This window comes from Heloderma suspectum, chromosome 5 (genome assembly GCF_057233095.1).
Source record: "Heloderma suspectum isolate Gila_16-S chromosome 5, 16-S_ref, whole genome shotgun sequence".
Taxonomy (NCBI): domain Eukaryota; kingdom Metazoa; phylum Chordata; class Lepidosauria; order Squamata; family Helodermatidae; genus Heloderma; species Heloderma suspectum.
This window is the reverse complement of record NC_139462.1, coordinates 168,254,075-168,277,819: the sequence shown is the minus strand read 5'-3', so window position 1 is coordinate 168,277,819 and position 23,745 is coordinate 168,254,075. Positions and strand designations below refer to the sequence as shown.

At 45.7% G+C, this 23,745-nt stretch overlaps 1 protein-coding gene across 3 annotated transcripts in view; it reads left to right on the top strand.

Annotated features, from left to right (window-relative positions):
* Positions 1-23,745, top strand: part of RBMS3 (RNA binding motif single stranded interacting protein 3) — a 1,080,127-nt gene that overhangs the window by 852,458 nt on the left and 203,924 nt on the right. For all 3 annotated transcript variants that reach the window (XM_084858281.1, XM_084858283.1, XM_084858282.1), the window contains one exon: positions 2,184-2,341. In XM_084858281.1, coding sequence (XP_084714407.1) covers positions 2,184-2,341 — 158 coding nt within the window. The remainder of the gene's footprint in view (positions 1-2,183; positions 2,342-23,745) is intronic.

Here is a 23,745-nt window from a genome sequence, read left to right as displayed (position 1 = left end):
TTTGATACACACCATCATTTTAGTCCATAGTCTGCACTTCTTATTATTGGCCCAAAGGCCTTTGAAGAGATCGTCTTAGTCCAAGTGTGACCAATGTATAGCTTGCAGTCCACACATTGATCACAAGCTAGCTTGTACAGTGTTCAAAAAGTGCTTGTCTTAAATTCATGATGATGCCACCATTACTCATTTGTCTTTGGAAAATCCTACTATGGAAAATAGCGCTATCGAAGTATTCTAGCCAAATTGAAAATAAATGTTATCTGAGAACTATGTGCCATGCAAACTACTCACAGACAGAAGATTTCTGTGCCTTTATAACTGATTTGTCTCCTTTGGGTTTGTCTGCTTCTGTTAGTTCAGCTGCGGTCAACTATGTTTGCAGAAATATTTTCGAACACCCACAGCATAAACTCACCTTCTTGTGGGGGTGTTCTTGTGGTAGAGTGTCATCCACCACGAGATTCTTGTGGTCCCTCGTGCCCATGTGTGCACTGGAATTATTTTTTGAGTTCATCCTTTTAGTTGCTCCTCTGTCAAATGGTCCAAGTGCTTTTACTTCACATTTCTGGAAAGTTTTAAAAAGCAGTTTGAGAGGTTGTGCTGCAGCAGAAGAGGGATTTGCCTCTAATATAGGCACGCTTGATTTTCTTGGCAGTTTCCCTCTCATCAGCACCTTGTGCCAAGTTCCGAAAAAGAACATTTATGAACAGGATAAAAGGAGATGCCGAACACTGAATTCACAAAACAGTTGCAGTGCTGTGGATTATGGGCCACTGCCCAACACAGATTTAGCCAGCTTATGGCTAGGGATGTCAGAGAAATCTGCAACAAATTCAAACGAGTTCAAATTTTGTATTTTTTTTATTACATTTATATCCCACCTTTCTTCCATCATGGGACTCAAGGTGGCTACATGTGGTTCCCAGGTAGTCTCCCCTCCAAGCACTTACCAGACCCAAACCTGCTTAGCTTCAGCAAGGTAGCTGTCTCATGTGTCTTCAGACTATGCCCAGAATGATTTCCATTAATCTGACCTGCAGATTCTTTTTCTGAGTCACATGGATTCCATGGACTTGCAGACCTTTAAAAAAAAAAACTTGGGTGGGGGGGGAAATAGTGCAAGTGAATCGAAATTCTCATAGATTCCTAAAAATATCTGACTCTGTCAATAAGTAGGTGATGGAATGAAAGACACCTGAAATCTGTGAAACACAAATAGAATGGATTTAACAAAATCTGTACCTTCCTACTTACAACCATTGATTTTTTCAAGGGCTTAAGTGTACTTAACTCTGTGTTGAATTGTGACCATGCATGGTCTTTATTGTTAGAATTATGAGTATCCAACCAGCAAAGAGCCAGAGTGGTGTAGTGGTTAGAATGCTTGACTAGGACAGGAGAGACCCAGGTTCTAGCCCCCGCTCTGCCATGAAGCTTACTGTGTGATTTAGGTTCAGTCATTGACTTCTAGGCTAACCTACCTCACAGGGTTGTTGTGAGGATAAAATGGAGAGGAGGAGGATCATGTACACTGGCTTGGACTCCTTGGAGGAAAAGGTGGGATATAAGGAGGCAATCCTATTGAGATAGGTGGCCGCCTCCAAACTTGGAGGCGACTGCCTATCCAACACAGGGCAGGAGAAGCACGGAGGGGATTGTACCCTCCACGCTTCTCCTGCCCTGCATTTTCAGCTAGACAGCTGATTGTCGCTGTCTAGCCGCGGGAGGACAGAGCAGGGGAGGAAGCTGCTGTACAACACATTGGATGTGTCATACCGGCATTTCTGCCCTCCCCACCCCAGAACACTCTCCGGGAATGCCCCTTTTCGGCTGCTCTGTGCTCCTCTTGCGAGCGCGGAGCACAGGGCTGTTCTGCGCTTCCTCCGAGGCAGCGCAGAAGTGGGGGGAGGTTGGTTCCCGGAAAACCAGATATCCTATGGCCGTCTAGCTGCTGTCTAGCAGCCATAGGTTTGCTCCCTCCATGTATCAAATAAATAATAAATAAATGAACATGTATAATGTTGGCGCATCCTGACCCCCACCCCAACAAGAACAACAAAATTACACTTACTGCTTTGTGTCTGCTTTGCATTGTTGTTTACAAGTTGATTTGTGGCAAAACAAAGGTAAACATTTTTCTATTAGTACTGGATCTAATAAGACCATTTCTTTTGTTTTAGCAACAAGAGCAAGACCCCACAAACCTTTACATCTCAAACTTACCTATTTCCATGGATGAGCAGGAGCTGGAGAACATGCTGAAACCCTTCGGACATGTCATTTCCACCAGAATATTAAGAGATGCTAATGGCGTCAGTAGAGGAGTCGGCTTTGCCAGGTGAAAACCTTCTTCTTCCTGAGTTGTGTACAGAGGCTCTTTCTCTTTCGTTATATGCTCTGGTAAAGAAGCTGTCATTGCCATTGCTCCGAGGTCTTGCAGCTATGGAATGTGCCGAGTATTCAGGGAGGAGGCTTTATCAGAGTGCTTAGGTTTTACAGTGAGCTGAAGAACAGTGCTTGAAAACATAGTGTATTTTATTTAGCAAAATGATAGTAATATAACGAGGTATAATTAGGTAGCAGCTCAGTTTCAACCTTAATAGGACTATGGGCTCCTTCACACGGAGCTTTTACCCTGCAATAGAGATTGCTCCTTCATGGAAGTTTGTGGGCTCTTTACATGACGCTGTGATCATCCAAGGCATCTCCTGCACTAAATGCCCTTTGTTCCATTTTTAAATAGATCACAGATAATGAGCTATCAAATTACCCCATTGTGTTGTTGTTATTATTATTATTATTATTTATTAAATTTATTAATCGCCCACTTAACTGGTCACCCAGCCACTCTGGGCGATGTACAACATATACTAAAACAGTTTAAAACAATAAAATTCTACAATAGAAACATTTTCTAAAATACCCTAACCCACCCCAAATGCCTGCCTGAACAACCATGTTTTTAATACATGGCAGAAGCTCATTAAAGAGGGGGCATGATGGAGTTCCCTAGGGAGGGAGTTCCATAGAGTGGGGGCCACCACAGAAAAGGCCCTCTCCCTCATCCCCAACAGTCTAGCTGTCCTGGCTGATGGGACAGAGAGAAGGCCATCCGAGGCTGATCTTGTTAAGCGGCCTGTCTGGTGCTGCTGGAGGCACTCCTTAAGATAGGCTGGGCCGGAACCATATAGGGTTTTAAAGGTCAAAACCAACACCTTGAATTTGGCCCAGAAAACAACTGGTAACCAGTGCAACTCCTTCAGCACTGGAGTGATGTGATCTTGCTGGCGGCTGCCTTTAATCAGGCCTTTAATCTGTACCAGCTGCAGCTTCCGAACTGTCTTCAAGGGTAACCCCATGTAGAGTGCATTACAGTAGTCTAAACGAGAGGAGACCAGGGCATGTACTACCGATGGGAGCAGATGGTCGGGAAGGAAGGGGCACAGCTGCCGTATCAGATGGAGTTGATACAGTGCTGTCCGGCTCACAGCTGACACCTGAGCCTCCATGGACAGCTGGGAGTCCAAAATGACCCCTAGACTGCGGACCTGGTCTTTCAAGGGTAGCTGTACCCCATTCAACACCAAGTCAAAATCCCCCAGCCTCCTCTTGTCTCCCATCAAAAGTCTTGTCAGGGTTGAGATTCAGCTTATTCCTCCCCATCCAGCCACTCACCGTCTCCAGACATTTGGACAGGATATAGGGATGTACGAAAGTCACTTCTGTTCGCGGATTATGTTGATGGTGGGGGAGAAGCGTTCCATCCTTCCCCCCGGAATCCTGGCTGGCCGGCTCCGCTCCACAGGGATTCTGCGGAGTCGCCAGCTGGCTCCGCCAGCAGCTGGACATCCGGCCGCTGGCTAGCAGGGATGCAAATGGTGGAGGCTGTAGCCGCCGCCGTTTGTGTCCCTGCAGTCAGCCGTGATAGGCTACTTAAATGTTTATGTAGCCTATCGCGTCTGACTTTAAAAAAACACACAACAACGCGCGTACGCAAATGGCGACAGCCACAGATTTACGTAGACTAAGACGGCGAAAATAAGTGGGCGCCATTTGTGTTCCTTTCCCCCCCCACACCGTAATAGGCTACGTAAATATTTATGTAGCCTATGATGGCAAAATACAGGGACACAAATGGCGGCAGCTATGGCAGCTGCCATTTGTGTCCCTGCAGGCTGCCCAGTGGCCGGATGTCTGGCTGCGGGTGGCCCCCTCCGGTGGCTCTGCGGAATCTCTGTGGAGCGGAGCCAGCTGGAGAGAATTTTGGGGGGAGGGACGGAGCGCCTCCCTCCCAAACAAATGTCACCCTTCGAAAAGGTAAGTGACTATCATATATCCCTATCTTCAACTGCATCACCACCAACCGCTCAATCACCTTGCCCAAAAATGGCAGATTTGAGACTGGGCGAAAGTTGTTCAGAACTTGGGGATCCAAGGAGGGCTTCTTTAAGAGCGGTCTTATCACTGCCTCCTTGTTCTGCTACAGTTTCCTCCATGAAAAGTCTTAAAAGTGGCAAGAAGAGGAGCGAGATCAATGAAAGATAATGGATGACTCAGATATAGGGATGGGGGAAAATTTCTCCCCGAAACTTCGGGTGACCGAGTGCCAACGCATTCGGTCCTCCGAAGGTTGTTCAGGGAGAAATTCTCCGCCCACCCCCCCCTGGATGGGACTTACCTTTCACGAATGTCCCTCCCGGCGGCGGGTCCTGGCGGCGGTTCGGCAGGTCTTCGTCAGGGGCGGGGGCAGCAGCCGGTCTTTCGACCGGCTGCCGCCGCCGCCATTATAAGAAAAGTAAAAAAAAAAAAAAACGCTCCTGTGATAGGCTACGTAACGATTAACGTAGCCTATCAAGGCTAGATTTGCAAAGTCAGCCGTGATAGGCTACGTTAATCGTCATGTAGCCTATCACGGGTGACTTAAAAAAAAAAGCGCATACGGCTAATGGCGGCCCCCATAGGGAGCCACCATTCACGTTCCTTATTTGGTCCCTGTAGTCTACGTAAAGATTTACGTAGACTACTGCGAAAATAAGGACAACGCAAATAGCGTTGCCCTTATTTTCGCCGTAGTCTACGTAAATCTTTACGTAGACTACAGGGACCAAATAAGGAATGCGAATGGCGGCTCCCTATGAGGGCCGCCATTTGCGTACGCGCTTTTTTTTTTTTTCAAAGTCACCCGTGATAGGCTACGTGACGATTAACGTAGCCTATCACGGCTGACTTTGCAGATCTAGCCGTGATAGGCTACGTTAATCGTTACGTAGCCTATCACAGGGGCATTTTTTTTTTCTTTTGAAGTTTGCGGCCGGGGAGACGGGGTGCTTCTCCCCGGCCTGAATTTCGGCCGGGCGAGGCGGGAAGCCTCCCCCCCCCCGGCCTGAACTTCGGGGGGAGCAGCGAAGCGCCTCCCCCCCACCGCGAAGCAAGCTGCGAGACCAGGTAAGTGACTTCCATGCATCCCTACTCAGATATGGGGAGAAGGTGTGCGGAGGAAGCACATGTCAAGGGAGCCAGTGGTGATCCTGCATTCAAAACGGAAGCAGAACGCCCGCTTTAAATGCAGGAATTTAGGCTGGTGTAGAAATGCTCCATATGTCATTCTGTCTATATGGTTATTTATTTTATTTTATTATTAAATTTATTAATCGCCCATCTGGCCACCCAGCCACTCTGCTAGCTGTTTCGTAATTTCACATTGGGAAGAGTAGAAGGGAGGAGAGACTATATGGAATCTATAGTGTCTCTGTAAGTACCTGGAGATCAGTGGTAAGGTTCAGAGCAAGAACATGTGGAGTAGGAGATTGGGGCTTCTCCATGGATGCCTCATGCAAAAGAAGGGAAATTATCCAGTCCCTGCTAATCCTTGTTCCAGAAACATTTGCTTATATTCTGTAGAATTATACCATTATACTCCAAAGTTATGCTCCATCAAAGAACACTAACATATTTTCCACTTCCCTTATGCAAGTAATTTGACAGCTAGGCATAGAGCTTTCTACACGAGGCTGTTGATCTGCTGTATCTACTTTGGGTTTTGTTGCAGGATTGTGATTCAAGTCTACACAAAGAGCTTTACCTTTCCACGGTTTTTTCCCCATTCGAAAAGGCTGAAATGCTTCTCCCAAGATTTAGTTACTGTCAAGGGCTCCTTGGAGGCCTCTCTCAGTCTAATCCAGTAGCCAAGTCCAGACACAGACAAAGGGATTCCTTTCAAAGCTTTATTCTTCTTTTACAACTTAACAACTCTACCGTTAGCAACTAGATCTGAGCAGCACAGTACCTATGCCCTAAGTTGGAACAGTTGGTCCCCGTTTGAAAGGGAATTACTGGCAGACCCCTGAACTTAAGGACTAGGGAGAGTCCCTCCCCTTTTCCCTTGGATCCTGTGGGCGCAGCCGTTGTTTGCGCAGCAACCGGGCACTACGCCTCCTTTCTGCACCCTCCATTTGGCGCCGCTCTCTGCGTCGGCGTCGCACGTCCACCAAGTCTGGTTCCCGCGCTCTGTCACTCCCAGGACTGCTATCTAAGCTAGGAATGCCGGTGGGAGGAATCTCCATCAGCTGTTGGCCCTGGGAAAGAGGAGCGCGCTCCTCTCCCAGGAGCGGCTCCTCTTCCTCAGAATCAGAACTACTCTGGGATTCTATGGGCTCAGTGTCCACCCTGACAGTTACTGGCAGTACGAGCTTTAGACTGCAATCCTATCAAGAGAGAAGTCAGCCTCCAAACTGATGCCTCTCCAGTGCAGGCTGGGTGGAGCACAGAGGGGATCCTGCCCTCCACACTCTGCCTGCCCTGCATTCTTGGCTAGACATGCAACTTCATGTGTCTAGCTGGGGCCGCAGACATGGGGTGGGAACAGGCCTGGGGACCCCACAGAGGGGATCCTGCCCTCCACACTCTGGAGGCTGCAGACATGGGGTGGGAACAGGCCTGGGGACCCCACAGAGGGGATCCTGCCCTCCACACTCTGCCTGCCCTGCATTCTTGGCTGGACATGCAACTTCATGTGTCTAGCTGGGGCTGCAGACATGGGGTGGGAACAGGCCTGGGGACCCCATAGGAAATAACATAAAGGGGTTTCCACAGTCTCCTCCCCTCCCTGACCCTGGGAACACCCTCTTTTTGCTCTGTTCGTGCTCTGTTTTACAAGGATGGAGAGGCAGCTGCGGTGGTTCTCCCCACACACAGGCTATGATGGGGAGGGTGAGGGAAGTGCAGTTTCCTGGCTCCGAGCGCTGTCTACAAGCTTGGAGCCGGTAAACTGAAAAATCCTATGGCCCTGCAGTCTAGTGGCTGTAGGATTGCTCTCCCCAGCTAAAAGATGGTGGTATGTGTGGCGGTGTATGTGTGTGTGTGCGTGTGCCCTGCCCCTTTTGCCTTTGGGCCTGGAATGGAAATGGAGTTTGGCCCTTGGGCAGAAAGAGGTTCCACACCCCTACCATACATAGGGATGTGCGAAAGTCACTTACCGTACGTGATAGGCTACGTAAATATTTATGTAGCCTATCACGGCAAAGTAAAAAAAAACACCTGTGTACGCAAATGGCGGCGGCTACGGCGGCCGCCATTTGCGTTCCTTATTTTTCGCCGTTTTAGTCTACGTAAATCTTTACATAGGCTAAAACAGCAAATCGAAAAGGAACGCAAATAGTGCCCACTACGCTATTTGCGTTCCCCTTTATTTTCGCCGTAATAGTCTACGTAAATATTTACGTAGACTAAAACGGCAAAAAATAAGGAACACAAATGGCGGCCGCCATAGCCACTGTCATTTGAATACACCGTTGTTGTTTTCTTTGCCGTGAAAGGCTACGTAAATATTTACGTAGCCTATCACAGTTCAATACAGGGACGCAAACGGCAGCGGCTACGGCAGCCGCCATTTGCGTCCCTGCTGCCTGGCGGCCGGATGTCTGGCTGCAGGCGGAGTTGGCCAGCGGCTCCGCGGAATCCCCGCAGAGTGGAGCCAGCTGGGCAGGACTCCAGGGGGAGGGACGGAGCGCCTCCCCCCCCCATTGAGGATTCCGGGGGGAAGGACGGAGCGCCTCCTCCCCCACCACGAAGCAGATCCGCGAAATGGTAAGTGACTTTCGTACATCCCTATACATAAGTATTTACGTAGCCTATCACAGCAAAAATGGGGAAGCGAATGGCGGCCGCAGATGCGGCCGCTATTTGCAAAGCAGTGTGAATGGCACAAGGTAAGTGCTGCAGTTCGCGTTCCTTTCACGGGGTAGTGGGGCGGGGGGGCTTCGTTCCACCATGGATTTTGTGAGGCTGAATGCACTGGCATTCGGCCTCACTGAGATCCATGGCAGAATCCTCTGACATCCCTAGCCATACATCATGTACAATGCAGGAAGGAAAATGCACATCTGTTTCCAGTAAAGGAAGGGTGCGGAGCTTGTATCCCTCCAGATGTTTTGGCCTATAGCTGCCATCAGCCCTAGCCAACAGTGGTGATAGTGGGGGTAATGGAAGTTGTCGGCCAAAACATCTGGAGGACCACAAGTTGCCCACCCCTGTAGTAAAGATTCAGCTTTCTCAAAATGATCTAGGTCATCCTTTCCCAGCATGTTCTGGACTACAACTCCGATCATCCCTGACCATTGGCTATGTCAGCTGGGGCTGATGGAGATTTTAGCCCAAAACATCTGGAGGGCACCAGGTTGGGGCAGGCTGGTCTAAATCCTACACTTACAAACCACGATAATAGATTTTCATTTTGCTTTATGACTGCTGCCACTCTTTTAAGAAGACACAGAAAGAATTATGGTAAGCAGAAAATAGAATGGCTAGAAAATGAAACACCAAATAACAGCCACTCACAAAAGTGCATTGCACGAACGATGGCTTCGTTGTTGTTGTTTTAAAGCAAGCATCACCCTGCATGAAAGAAACCCACATGGTAAGGAACATCTGATGAGCAAATGATGACAGCCGATTCTTGTGCGAAGCAACATATCTTAGTTCATTGTGAGTAATATGAGTTTCCCCTGTGCTAATAAGGTGACATAAGTTAATAGGCATTGCAAGTTAATAGGCATTGCAATTTCACCTTTTGTCCTTGATACAAAAGAACACTGCTCTCAAGAAAATGTTAAAATAACAGTGTCTGCATTCAAATGGCAAAACAGAATGAAGGATGAGGCACTACTGCCTCCTCTTAGCGAATTCATTAAGTTGCCTTATTATGAATTTGCTAAGGGGAGAGATGTATCTGGAACATTAACTTGCATTTGGAAACTTGGTTTTCCCACCGGAATGCATTTCACAGAGACTGAGGAAGATAAGGCAGAATGCACACTTTTAAAAGGACTCCGTAATGTGAGTTGTGTTCACATGACGAATAAAGGCAAACAGTGCAGGGTGTGTTATTCTGGAGGGGGCGTCTTTCTTCTGTATGGTTCATGCGTTGTTTACATATATAGGTGCATTACCATCCTTCCATGGAGATCCGTTTTTGCAGTCATGTCTAGAAAGGAAGTGAAGATAGCCACCATTGGAAGAAGTGGAACAGGTCCTACTATGGTAATGTTCACATGGAAAAAGAGTACAGGAATAGGCAATGGAGGCTGGTGGCTTTGATTTAAGTGGGGCTATGGATCTGCTCTGGGTTTCAGTGAGAACCAGTTAGAACTTTAAAGGAGCTATCCAAGGTGCTGAACCCAATCAACAAAATGGGCCCAGCACCTTGGATAGCTCCTTTAGAGTTCTTGCTGGTTCTGTCTAAAACCCAGAGTGGATTCACAGCCCCACTGACATCGGAGCTACCAGCCTCCACTGGGAATATAGGATCTGGAAATAAAAATAGGCCACAGTTCTGCTTCTTCTTTGCTTTATCATTCAGAGCCACGTCATACCTTATGCAATAGCCAGTCCTAGTTCCCTGGTATATCTGTTACACGAGGGTGAAACAGATGTCTTCTTTCATGGGTACACCAAAGAATATGCAAAACATCTTCCTTTATTTCAGTAGAGATGGCCTCCTTCTGGCTAGGGATGGGGTAGAAATTTGTTTGGTTCACATTTTTTTTTAGTACAAACCAACCTAATTCACACTTCCCAAACTAATACCCAAATCAGAATGCAATTATCCCTTGTTTTTTGCGCTTCTCTGAATTTTGCGATGCAGTTTTCTGATCAAAATATGTGTACAATAATGCATATATCATGAGAAATTGAATACAGTAAGGAGTGCATTAGAGAAAAATACAAAGGCATATTTTAAGGGAAGTCGCTTGCAAAAAAAATCATATATTAGGGAACGTTTCATTCAAAAACGTGCATGAAAATGTGCACCGATTTTCATGCAGGCTAAAAAAATTTTTTTAAAAATCCCAGCACACTAACTTCAGACCTCTATAGGTACCCACACAATGGTTTGAACATCTACGCTAATCTGAATAACTGCACATGCAGATTTTGAAAGGTTTTTTTTTTTAAAGGTGCCACATAGATGCACAAACACTGTGCAATTATCCATTGGCATAAAGTCATACCATGCTCCCCTAATGGAAAGCAGATCTCTAAGCAGGTTTCATGACCACCCAGCCTTCAGACCTTCCAGTGTGAAGCAGAGGATTCTGATGGAGATGAGATACAGACTACCTCCTTAAGGGTAGGATAGTCAGAGCCTTATTCAGTATCCTCCTGACCAAAGGAAGCAGCCCTGCCATCATTCCTCTGGCTCAGAGGTTGAGTCTTGAGTAGAACCTCCATCTCCCCACCTCACACAAGTCTCAGGATACAAAATCAGGTGAGGGCCCTTTAACAGTTCAATCAACCTCTTCAGTCAGGGTGGAGCTGACTTCACTACAGGTCTTGTCAGCCTACGTAAGGCTTCAGTTGGCTTTAGCTCCCTGCTAAGACAACATATTCCTATTTTTGTAGCAGGAGAGAGTTCCAGCCAGCGGGATCCACTTGGAACTGTCCAAGGTCCTTTTTCTTCTTGCCATGTTCTTACTGCCATTGGATGCTATCAGTTTCCCCTGCAAGCCTCAAGGGATCACAGAATGAGACAGCAGTGTAAATTCCATTAGGATACAAGAGGGTGTAGTCTTATGATCTGAAATTGTTTTAAAGCTGCATCATGTTCTCCACTGGGAAACACATCCCCAAGCTGTATAAGCTCCATTACAGGACATGGAGGCGTGTTATCCCACTGGTGTAGAAATAGCTGTTCTTCTTAATAAATGACAGTTACGAAAAACTAACTTTTATTTTCTGAAGATGTTTCTTAATGATACAAGTTCACTGAAGTAGTCGACAGTATAACTTTTATTTGTTTGCCTGATGTTTTGTATCTTAAATTGACCTTCCAAGATTCACCCCCAAGTGACATTTTATAGCAAACTCATAAAGCTCTGAAAACAGGAAAAAATGAGTAAAATGCTGACAGTCAGACACTCAACTATTGCAGTGCTAGTGGGTACCCAGTATAATGCTTAACCTGAGAGTGAGGATAAATCAATCAGTGCCTGGCTCTGTTTTCCACTAGCCATTTCTCTGTTCTGGAAGCACTAGGAAATTTGTTCAACATAAATTGCCTTAGAAGAATATAGCCTTACAGCATACATAGCTATATCAAAGACAGAAGTGGACTTTTCTTACTTGTGCTCTCCTTCTCCTTCTCCTTCTCCTTCTCCTTCTCCTTCTCCTTCTTCTTTTGTGGTACCCCTTTCCAGCCAAGGGGCATATGCATGTGAAATAGTCAGCTGCATTAGGAATCATCCATGTAAACTGGGTTGAGCAACCTTTTTAGGGTCAAGGGCACATACCCTTGAGGGAAAGTGATTGAGAGCCATATACCAGTAACAGGCAGGGCCTTTCTCTCTTTTTCTCCCCTTCTCTCACACTCTTTCCTCTTCATTCATCCATTCATTCAGTCTTGCACATTCACATAAACGCACATGCATTCATCCACTCACACACGTGAACACATGTGCACAGAAGCACCCCAGTTCATCTGGCATCATCCCCCAGCCTCCACTCACCCCCAGGCAACTTTATATTAGCCTGTTCCACTCCAGCCAGCCCAGCCTCTGTTCCTTTTGATGCCTCCTGCATTTTCCTGTCACCACTGGAGAACACTGTGAGGAGTGTGTTTTTGTGAGGAGCACAGCACACAGGTAGGACCCTGGCAGCCACAGCAGGCCACACTGAAACCCGCTACGCCCATGGGATACCCACATGTGATGTAAATGGGTGCTATCATATTTAGTCAGAAATAGGAGTGCACCAGTAAGCATTTGGGGAAAATAATTGAGGGTTTGTTTCTGTCCAGGACACTCCCTCATCTCCTTGGACAGCTGATCGGTACTATCTTCACTTCTTTCCCCGCAGATTCATGCATGCGTGTGTAGCTGGATTGGACAGTTACCAATCACAGTACATGATGTCGAATGACTGGATGTTCTCCACTATGTCAGCTTTGTTTTGTTACATTTTTACTAGTATGGGACCAAATATCCCCCCACGCCCCATTTCACAGGTCTGCTTATCCCCCATGAAAGGGGGGAGAATTCTTTGGTGATGTTTGGTGAAGCAGTCTGTGGCCAACCAGGCTATCGTGTCCACCAGTCATTTTGCATTCAAAACAGTTCTACATCATATGGAGATGCATTGTTGAGGAGGCTGAAATGGTGGCCCCTCTTGACCAGTGCACATAGCACAGATTCAGCACTGGTGCTGTGTTAAACTGTAACCACATGACAGTTCTCCTGATGTATTAATTTGTGAACTGCAGGTCAGGTGTTTGCCTGAACGCAGGAGGGCATAAATTGGGTAGAGCAACAGGGCTAAGCATGCATGCTGCTCCACCCCTGTGTCTCCCAAAGCCCCCCCCCTCAGTTCAGACTTTGCCATGTTGAATCAGTGAGGTCTGAAATGGAGCTCTACTTGCATTTGCTTGGATACAAGTAGAACAGTCCATGAGACTGGGATCCCTGATAAGGCAGGGTCCACAATTGCATGGAGAGGTCTACTTGTGTTCAAGTGAACATGAGTACAGCTCCCTTTCAGACCTTCCCAATTCAACATGGCAAGGTCTGAACTGAGGGGGAAAGGGGCCATGTGCTGGGAGACATGGGGCAAGCGTGCACTTTAAGCCCTCACATGTTCAGGCAAATGCCTGAACCGGGCTTTCATTGCCACTCAAAGGGGATGATCCCTTTCTTTGTTTTTCACACTTATATCTTAAGAATGTTATTAACTGGGGGAAATATTTGAGACTCCTGTTTCTTATGCCTGCTTTAGGAAGTCATTTATGCAAGCAGTATTTAATTTATGGATGGAGGATCTGTCAAGGATAAGGCAATTCTGTGATACTTCTAGGCTGCATTTCACAAACCATGTCAAGCAACATTTTGGGGCTTCTTATCCTTAAGTTACTCCGTAAGAAAAGGAATTATGTCTGGTTTGCACTTCAGTAGATATTATTAGGACATATGCTACATCTACTACACATTTTCATTAGCTTAAAATCTGCTTAAGTGTTGTGACTTGCCTAAAGAAAACTTACATTCTGATTTCTGTGAGGCTGTCTGGCTGCTTGGAAGATGTCATGAACAATCTGTTGGCTTCCCTGTTGACAATACATTCCAGAATCAAACTTTAGACATTTCCGGGTAGCTATTTGTAGGGTACCAAACTCTGTCTGCATCACTATTACTTGATGATGATGAGTACCCAGGCATGAGATTCAGTTGGGGGATAGAATCCATCACTGGAAAATACAAGGTCATGCTTTCATAGTAACCTGTTAAACTTTTAACAGGTTAATTTTGTGAGAATTAATAGAATTTTCATTGCTTTCAACCACTTTTCAGCAGAGCTGAAGCATGGGGTGGGCAGGTAAGTACACTTTACTAGGGCCTGGATACTTGGGGGGACCTGGCCCAGGCTGCAACTCCATTACCATGAGGGAAAAAAATGGGGGGGAAATCCCAAGTTGGCTGGGAAATGCTAGGAGTTGTAGGACTTGTTTCTGTCTAAACATACAAAGGATTGCACCTTAAAAGTAGGATTTCTGGTTTGAGACACAGTGGGAATGACCAGTCCTAGATTTCCTTGTGCATAAGCAGGAGCGAGGGGCAGCTGGTGGGAAAGACAAAGCACCATAATATAGGTATATTGATCCCAAAGTCCATGGGAGCCCATACTGCTGGGAGGATTTGCATGCCAAATGAGTAAATCTAGTTCACACACACAGACCATACAGGCATGTCTGGCTCTAAAGAGAGAATTCATGATTTTTTAATAAAAAAATAAAATAAAGCTTTATTTTGTGAATTGGGCCATTTATACAATGTTTGGTGTTGTGTTGGTCTAAAATGATTTTTTAAAGATCAAAACGTCAACAGGATAACACATTTATTAGGACCAACCAGAAAGTTACAAAATACATTTGTATACATTTTTAAATACATTTTTGTGAACCGCCCAGAGAGCTTCGGCTATTGGGTGGTATAGAAATAAATAAATAAATAAATAAATAAATAAATAAATAAATAAAATAAAATTTGCAAGCTCTGTAGGACTCTTGTTCAAGCCAAAGTGTAGAAAATGTCACTTCAGAATTAAAATAGGAACTTCTGTTTCATGATTCATGAGATCGCATGTATGGCATGGGATCATGGTATGTGTGTGGGAGGGGGCCCATGTTACAACATTGTACTGGGACAAAAAAAAGTGCTTGGGCTCTGCCTTCCAGAGCTAATTTATCAGATCCCAAGAGCCAATAATATCCTAGAGGAATGGATTTGGGATTAGGATCAGGGTTAACCATTGTTCTGTCAATTTATGGGGATGGCACTTGCACTGTACTTTCACGGAAAAGGCCCCAAAAGCTCTGGAATGTAAGGATGTGTGATGCTGGGAATTCCATTCATGATGGAATTTGTCAGCGTTTCCATTTTGGTAAGCAGTAGCAGACCATAGTGGATTTTTTTTTTTCTGATTCTGGAAATATTTTGCACATTGGGGGAGGGGTGTTCCTGCCATTTATGCAAATTCCAATTGGCGCACATTTTGCAGGAGGGGTGTTGAAATTTGCACAACTGGTGTCGTAATTTTTTTTTTTTTTTTACAAAATATTTATTGGTGATCTTGTGCACATGATCGCAAATCCATCTGTCTACTATGTAGCCCCACAGCAGCATATTCCCTTCTGGTTAATATCCTTGTCAGTTTCATCCTCTCCACACACTGCTGCCTTTAGCCCAGCAGAGCCATATTCCCTACTTGTCAATGTCAGTTTATCCTCTGCTCTGGCACATCTCAAGTTCTTTGACAAGTACAGAATAAGGAAAGGAACGGCACTGGAAGAAAATGACACAATGGCGCCGCTACTCCATTTTTTTAGGCTTCCAAAATTGTGCTAGGAACTGTCATTTAATTATCTTGTTGTTGTTCAGTCTGATACATATTTTGTCTTTTTCATTTGTGGTTGTATTAATTGGCATAATAAGCATGTACAGTTCACTTAGTTCCATAAGGTCTCTGAATGTAGTATTTATTTTTGTTATCATCGTGAAAGCTACCTATTAGTTTTAAAGTTCTTAATCACAATGTTAAGGCAGTTATGGTTTCCAGAGGAAGCAATATCCACTTTAAAAATATTTTTTTTAAATGTATGCCTGATAGACTAATGAACTTCAGTCACTTTGGTGACTGACATTTTTCTTAAATTATCAGCTTGAGCTTTTGATACTGATGCTTTCTAAACCTCAGGGGTATGCAGATTCACAGTGAAAATTTTACAGAAGTAATAGTTATTTGGAGATTCCTCTTATTTTCTTGGATCCTATGAGATACAAGTACATTAAGGCTGCAATCCTATCCCCTCTTAGCTGGGAATAAGCCCCATTGAACTCAGTGGGACTTACTTCTAAGTTGTCATGTATAGGATTGCACTTTGAACTTGAAGCAAGTAACTACAGTCGCACTCAGACTTGGGCAGGGCTGATTCAAATTTGGGGCATATCCATGAGAAAATTCAGTTGATATCCATGAGGAGAAGCAAATGATGAGCTGCTTGTGATAAAGAGATCCTGAGATTGCCTCGGTGTGTGCTTATATCAGTATCAGCACAGCCTTCTGTCTACTCTATGGAATTCACTACTGTAAGACATAGTGATGGCCACCAATTTGGATGTCTTTAAAAGGGGGTTAAACAAATTCCCGGAGGAGAAGGCTATCAGTAGCTACTAGTCCTGATGGCTATTTGCTACCCGAGGCAGTATGCCTGTGGGCTCTTTCACACGGAGCTTTTATCCTGAGATGAAGATTGCTCCTTCACGGAAGTTTGCGGGTTCTTTACATGATGCTGTGACCCTGCTGTGACCCTTAGAGTATCTCCTGTACTAAATGCCCTTTGTTCTATTTTTAAATACTGTAGATCGCAGATAATGAGCTATCAAATTACCCCGTTGTGTCCTGCTTCTGTTTCCTCCATGAAAAGAGTTAAAGCGGCAAGAAGAGGAGCAAGATCAATGAAAGATAATGGAAGACTCAGATACGGGGAGAAGGAGGGGGAAGGGGAGTGGGGAAAAGAAGCACTTGTAAAGGGAGTCAGTTGTGATCCTGCATTTAAAACGGAAAAAGAAAGCCCCATTTTAAATTTTAGGCTGGCGTAGAAATGCCCCAAGTATACCAGTTGCTGGGGAACATGACTGTTGCACTCATTTCCTGCTTGTGGGTTTCCCATGAGCAGCTGTTTGGCCACTGTGTGAACAGAATGCTGGGACTAGATGGACCCTTGGTCTGATCCAGCATGGCTGTTCTTACATTCTTATGTAGTCTGTCTGGCAGCAGGTCCCCAAAGCTCCGGCAAAGGTGTTTCGAAGGCCTGCTGCCTGCAGTCCTTTAAATGGAGATGCCAATGAATTAATCTTGAACCTTCTGCATGCAAAGCATGTGCACTACCACTGAGATATAGACCCTCCAGAGCAAGGCTGACTCCAGGTTTCCTTGGGCGTGTTTCCATGCTATCAGCTTCACTTCATGTGCAACTTTGTTGTGATGTTTCCCCAATTCCATCTTCTCCTTTTCCAGTTTCCACAATGCTTAAAGTCCAAGCTTATCATCGCTGTAGCATGGGGTTCCGTGCTGTTTGAGCTCTAATCAAATTATTTTCTTGATGGCTGGGTGGAGTCTGAGTGGAGTCTGGGTTGGGTCTGATTACCTCATCAATGTTCCCGCCTCGTTGGCAGTGATTCCTGGACAATGGAAGGAGAAGCTAATGGAGGAGTATGGGATTTTAAAAAATGAATCAACTTTGCCATGAAGAGAGGCTTTCCCCCTCTCTCCCCCCCTTTCTCCGTTCCCCTAGAAGTCCAGATGCACCTGCATTTCAGGAGCAAGCCTCATTGAGCACAATGGGAGTTACTTCCACGTAGACACACATATGGTTGTGCTTGGAAAGAGGGGGGGAGAACACGAAGAAGGAAAGTAGCCTCCATTTTAACCCAGAGGACATCATTGACCACAATGGGAGTTACTTCTGATGAGACAGTAATGGGTTTGTTGTGGGAAAGAGAGCAAAACCAGCCCCCATTTTAACACACAGGATCTGTATATGGAAGCTGTGAATGAGTTACATCCTAAGGCAATGGACCAAAGCCTCAAGATCATGCTTAATTGCATTTAAGGAACTGGACTTAAAAGTGTGCCATTTCAATTGAGGGGGAATCTCTGTAAGTTCTTATGTAGGCATTCATTCAACACAATGGGAGTTACTTCTGAGGAGACACTAATGGGTTTGTTGTGGGAAAGACAGTAGTAAAGACAAAGACAGAATCCAGCCCCCATTGTAACCTGCACGATAGCTCTAACGAAGCTGCGAAGTACTTTCTTCCTAAGGCAGTTCATCGGAGCCTCAGAGTCTCTCTTGGTTGCTTAAAAGCATTTAAGGAATTGGGCTTTAATGTGTGCCATTTCAATTGAGGGGGAATCTCAGCCTCATCCACTGCAGTGGGAGTTACTTCTGAGGAGACACTAATGGGTTTGTTGTGGAAAAGAGACCAAAACCAGCCCCCAGTTGGTTAATGAACAGGATCTCTATACGGAAGCTGCGAATGAGTTATGTCCTAAGGCAATGGACTGAAGCCTTGAGATTGCACGTAATTGCATTTAAGGAATTGGGCTTTGATATGTGCCTTGTCAATTGAGGGGCTTCTCTGTTATTTCTAAGGATGAACGAAAGTCCCTTACCTGGTCCCGCAGCTTGCTTCGCAGTGGGGGGGAGGCACTCTGTTTCTCCCCCCAAAATTCTTGGCGCGGGGGAGGTGCCCCACCCCTCCTGGCCGAAATTCAGGCCGGGGGGGAGCGCCCCGTCTCCCTGGCCGCGAAATAAAAAAACTAAATTGAAAAACAAAAAGATGTGATAGGCTACATAACGATTTACGTAGCCTATCACGGCTAGATTTCCAAAGTCAGCCGTGATAGGCTACGTAAATCGTCACGTAGCCTATCACGGGTGACTTTGAAAAAAAAAAACGCGTACGCAAATGGCAGCGGCCCATGGGCGCCGCCATTTGCGTTCCTTATTTTGGCACGTCTAGTCTACGTAAACATTTACGTAGACTACGGCGAAAATAAGGGAACGCTATTTGCGTTGCCCTTATTTTCGCCGTAGTCTACGTAAATCTTTACGTAGACTAGACGTATCAAAATAAGGAACGCAAATGGCGGTCCCCATGGGAGCTGCCATTTGTGTACGTGCTTTTTTTTTTTCCCAAAGTCACCCGTGATAGGCTACGTGACGATTTACGTAGCCTATCACGGCTGACTTTGGAAATCTAGCCGTGATAGGCTACGTAAATCGTTACGTAGCCTATCATGGGTGTGTGTGTGTTTTACTTTTTTATTCGCGGCCGGGTAGACGGGGCGCTCCTACCTGGCCTGAATTTCACCGGCGAGGGATGGGGTGCCTCCCCCCCGGCCTGAATTTCGGCGAGGCGAGGTGCCTCCCCCCCTCGCCTGATCTTCGGGGGGAGAACCAAAGCACCTCCCCCCCACCGCGAAGCAAGCTTCGAGAACAGGTAAGGGACTTTCATCCATCCCTATGCTGGACTCACCACCACCTGTGTTATTTAGGGATGTACGAAAGTGACTTACCTTTCGCGGATTATGTTGATGGTGGGGAGGGAGGCGTTCCGTCCCTCCCTCCGGAATCCTGAACGGGGGAGGGGCAATCCGTTCCTCCCCCCTGGAATCCTCGATGGCCAGCTGTGCTCCGCGGCAGCTCTGTGGAACAGCCGGCCAGGCCCAGCCCAGCCCAGAGCCGTCCGCAGCCAGATTTCCAGCTGCGGATGGCTCTGGGGGAAAAAAACAAAACAAAACCGCGTATGCAAATGGCAGCGGCTACGGCCGCCACCATTTGCGTTCCTTATTTTTGTCTGTCTGAATCTACAGACAAATCTTTACGTAAATCTTTACGTAGGCTAAAATGGCAAATCAAAAAGGGATGCAAATAGCGCCCGCTACGCTATTTGCATTCCCCTTTATTTTCGCCGTCATAGTCTACATAAATATTTATGTAGACTAAGACGGCCAAAAATAAGGAACGCAAATGGCGGCGGCCATAGCCGCCGCCATTTTCATACGCGGTTTTGTTTTTTTTTTAAACCCACCCAGTCATGATAGGCTATGTAAAGATTTACGTAGCCTATCACGTCGTGTTTTTTTTTTTTTAACCCAGCCATGATAGGCTACGTAAATCTTTATGTAGCCTATCACATCTTTCTTTTCTTTTTTTTTTTAACAAGACTGGAAATGGCGGTGGCAGCAGCCGGTCGGAAGACCAGCCACCGCCACCGCCGCCCGGAAGATCCGCCCCAGGTAAGTCTTGTCCCGGGGGGGATCCATGGGGGGCGGTGGGGCGGGCCGTTCCGCCATGGAGTTCAGGGGGCCGAATGCACTGGCATTCGGCCTCACCAAGATCCATGGTGGAATTCTCTGACATCCCTAGTTATAATCTAATACTGACAACATGTACATTGTGGGTATTGCATTGTGTAAAAATTTAAATGGTGCAAGTGAGGGTCAAATGACGCAATATATTAAATATGTGATGTATGCAACTGACCTTCTTTGGTTTTACACACAAGTAGGCATGCAGGGCCACAGTCCAGATCAAGAGCTCCTTGTGCAGGTTGGAGAGGTTTAAACTCCCCTCCCTTGCTGTTTTTTTCCCCCCGTGTTTTACACCCATCCCCAATGGAGGCTTTATTTTCCTTTAGCCCGCACATGAGGCGATGAATTTTGGAAAACTGGTTAGGGTGGGAAGGTTTATATCTCCCGTACGTGGACACATTGGATTTGATCCAGATCCGGTTTCCATATGCTTACCTGTGCACAGAACCCAAAGAGAGGGCCAGCTTAATGTATCATGTGATTTCGCCCCAAGTCAAGTCCATCCATGCAGGCCTGGCATTCTGGGGTCAGTGCTGCTGTGAGGGTGTTCATGCCACTTCCAGGCAGGCTGGCGGTCCAGGAACACAGGCAGTCATGTGGCAACAGCCCAGAAGTAGTGCTGATTAGGCCATGAGGCAGCTAGCTCACATTTCCTGATAATGTAATGCCAGCAATGTGTGCTTTTCTCCGTTTTGAGCGAAAAAAATTACAATAATTAAACATGACCTCAGACATTAGTGGCAGAGGTGCCTGAGGATGCCATGTGTGGGCCATGCCCATGACACCTATACAAATGAAAGTAGAGAACCCTTTGCAAATACTCTTCATTGGGGTTGGGAACATGATGCCTGGGGCACCAATGTGCCCCCATTCACCTTTCTTGGCACCCACTAAGGTGCCCTACCCCTCTCACTTTTTTTTTTTAATTAACACATTTTCTTACCAGCAGTTAGCATTGCTGTGAGACAGGTTACTGCTGGTACTGAAAACTGTGGGCTCAAAGGAGTTATTTAGTGTGTTGGTACTCAGACTGCACCTCTGGGTTCTACTCAGTCTTTGGGACATGTTGCTTGTCCTTTGGCATGCCACTGATGACAGCCATTTTGTGGTGGTGCCCAGGACAATTTCTCAGATTGCCAAATGTGCCCATGGCCCAAAAAAGTTTCCAACCCCTACTCTTCACCATATGTTTTCAGATCTTTTTCCCCAATGTACCTGGCTCATTGTGTGGATTCCGTGGGTATACTGCTAATGAAATGCCTTACATCAGGAACAAGCAACCTGTTTGGGTTGCGGTCACATTTGGCAATTTAAGAAAGTGTTGAGGGCACCACCACAAAATAGCTGCCATGGGAAGCATGGCTAGTCACAAAGGACAAGTAACTTGCCCAAAAGACTGAGTACAAGGCTGAGGTAGGATCTGAGTCCCAAAACACTAAACAACTCCTTTGTTGGTACTCCTGTCAGTACCAACAGAATTCAGTAAAAAAGGGGGGTAGGGCACCTTAGTGGATGCCCCAAAGATGTGCAGGGAGACATTGGTGCCCATGGGCACCACATTGCCTATCCTTCACACACACACACACACGCACACACCTTTTGTGAAGATATATGAGTAAAATGAAAGAGATTTTATAGTTTTAGTTAATTCAACAACACATATTCCATAGGAGGCAACTGCAGTACTTACCTCTGACAAGCATGGTGGAACCATCACAGAATGTGTAAAGTTTCATGCTATAACCTGCAGGCCTGTGTTATGCATTGTTCCAGGTGGCTCCAAAGGATCACGGTGGCAAGATGAAAAATGGGCATGATTGTAGCTATTCAGAAGTGCATTTGAAAGGAGCATGTCACTACCGCTTTGTCTGTTATGCCCATTTTCAGATGGAGTTGATAATACTAGTGTCTGTTTCAAGTGAAGTGTGTGCCAGATTACAGATAGCTAGCCCGGGCATTTGAGAGCTGTTAATTGTGAAACTTGAGAAGAAAATGGACCTGTTCTTTCCAAGACAGCTATTCAAATGATTCCCCCCACCCGTCCATCACTTTCGGGTCATTCCAGAGCACTCTGGGTTTCACTTTTATTCTCTTCCCACATAAAATGCACAACGTGTACAGAAGTTCTTTCACTTGCCAGCCTCTGTATTTCATTCTTTGCTGGGAATACTTTGGGTTGTTAAGATGTGCCCTCATGTATTAAAATGAAATTGCCACTGCTGTGTGGCGCAGCGTAACATGGTTTGACACTCCATGCCCGCAGCTACAGAAAACAGACGTTTATTGCATTTATTCTTTCAGAGACAAGAGTCTCTAAAGACTCACTGCCGACGTACATTTAGTTAAATCTGAATGAAGCCAAAGTGAACAATCTCAGCTTCAGTCTTTTTGTTTGTAGAAATAGCCCATCCCACGTGTTCGTAGAAGCAGTAAAAAACAAGAACACAAAAAATGGGGCTACAAAAGACTGCAGTGATTGCAAGCCAAGAGGGACAGTTTTAGTGCCTCCTCCTGAAACAAAGTAACATAAATTTTGATATTGTTAATCATCCCCTATTCAGATTTTCCAAACTCTCTCTCAAAACTTCTGCAGCAGAATGCAAATTCCCCTGCACTACCCTGTGTTTAGACTCAAGAGAACATCTTTGCACTCCAGAAGAATACATGAGCACTGTTTTTGAGGGGTTTTGTTGTTGTTGAGTTTTTGACCGCATCTGGGGGGGCATGTATGTTAATACACTGTGAAAGGAAAATGAGCTATGAGCACAAAACTAGGCCGTGGTTCATGCAGCTTCCTTGCTGGAGGGACATCAAGATTGAAACAACAACACAAATTCAAGTGGCAGGTGGTCTTGTGGGGAGAAAATAAAAAGTTGAGACATGTTCTGAGGCCAGGCCTTTATACTCCATACCCTTAATACCAGGTCTGCTGGGAAATCCTGCTCCATCTTCCATCAGAGTCTGAGATACATTTTGCAAAGCTTATGTTGGCAGCAGGTCAGTGGAAGAAAAAGTAGAAATGGCCTGATAGGAGCTCCCTTATGTGGCTCATTTGATGGACCCTCATGAATAAAGTTGGTTTAAATTTAAATCTTCTTGGGGTGGCTGCTTCAGGTGAAGGATGTGCCAGGTTAGATAACTTATCCTGTGTGAAGGTTTGAGGACTACAGAGCCATGGTAAAAAGGTCAGGCTCAGAAGCCTGGGGGTTTTGTTGGGAAGATACCTGAGAAGAGTAGTTTCATTTCCCTGGTTAAGTTTCATTTTCCTGAGTTAGGTTTTGTTTCTCCAAGTTTGAAACAGTATGTTTGGTTTTGGGGGAGGAGGGGATAAAAAGAAGCAGAGAGCCAAGGAGAGAGAGATGAAGACCAGAGTATGAAGATAGAGCAGGAAGAAGCAGCCTAGAGAAGTCTAAGTGCAGCTAGGGTAAAGGAACTTGCATTTTTGCAGCTTTTATTTTCTGTTAATGCCTTTTGTATCACTCAGTCAGCTCTGTTGAGAAATAGCTGTGATCTGCTTTTAGTTGTGATCTGCTTGTTTTAATTTACCAGTAAACTGTTACATTAAACCCAAGATGTATGGAGTGTCTATCACCCCACGTCTACAGCCTAAACCTCAAGATATTGGGAAGGGAAAGTTTAAAATAAGGAAAGTGGGACTCTGAAGGAGACAAGAGATCCTTAAGGAGTTGCTCAGGGAGTCCAGGTCATAACAGGAAACTTGATACCTTGATTTTCTTAGTATAATTTGTTTTTGGAGCACTTCCCCAGAGTGCTTCACCATTCATAATTTGTAGTTTATTCTTTGTCCTCTCGCTGTAC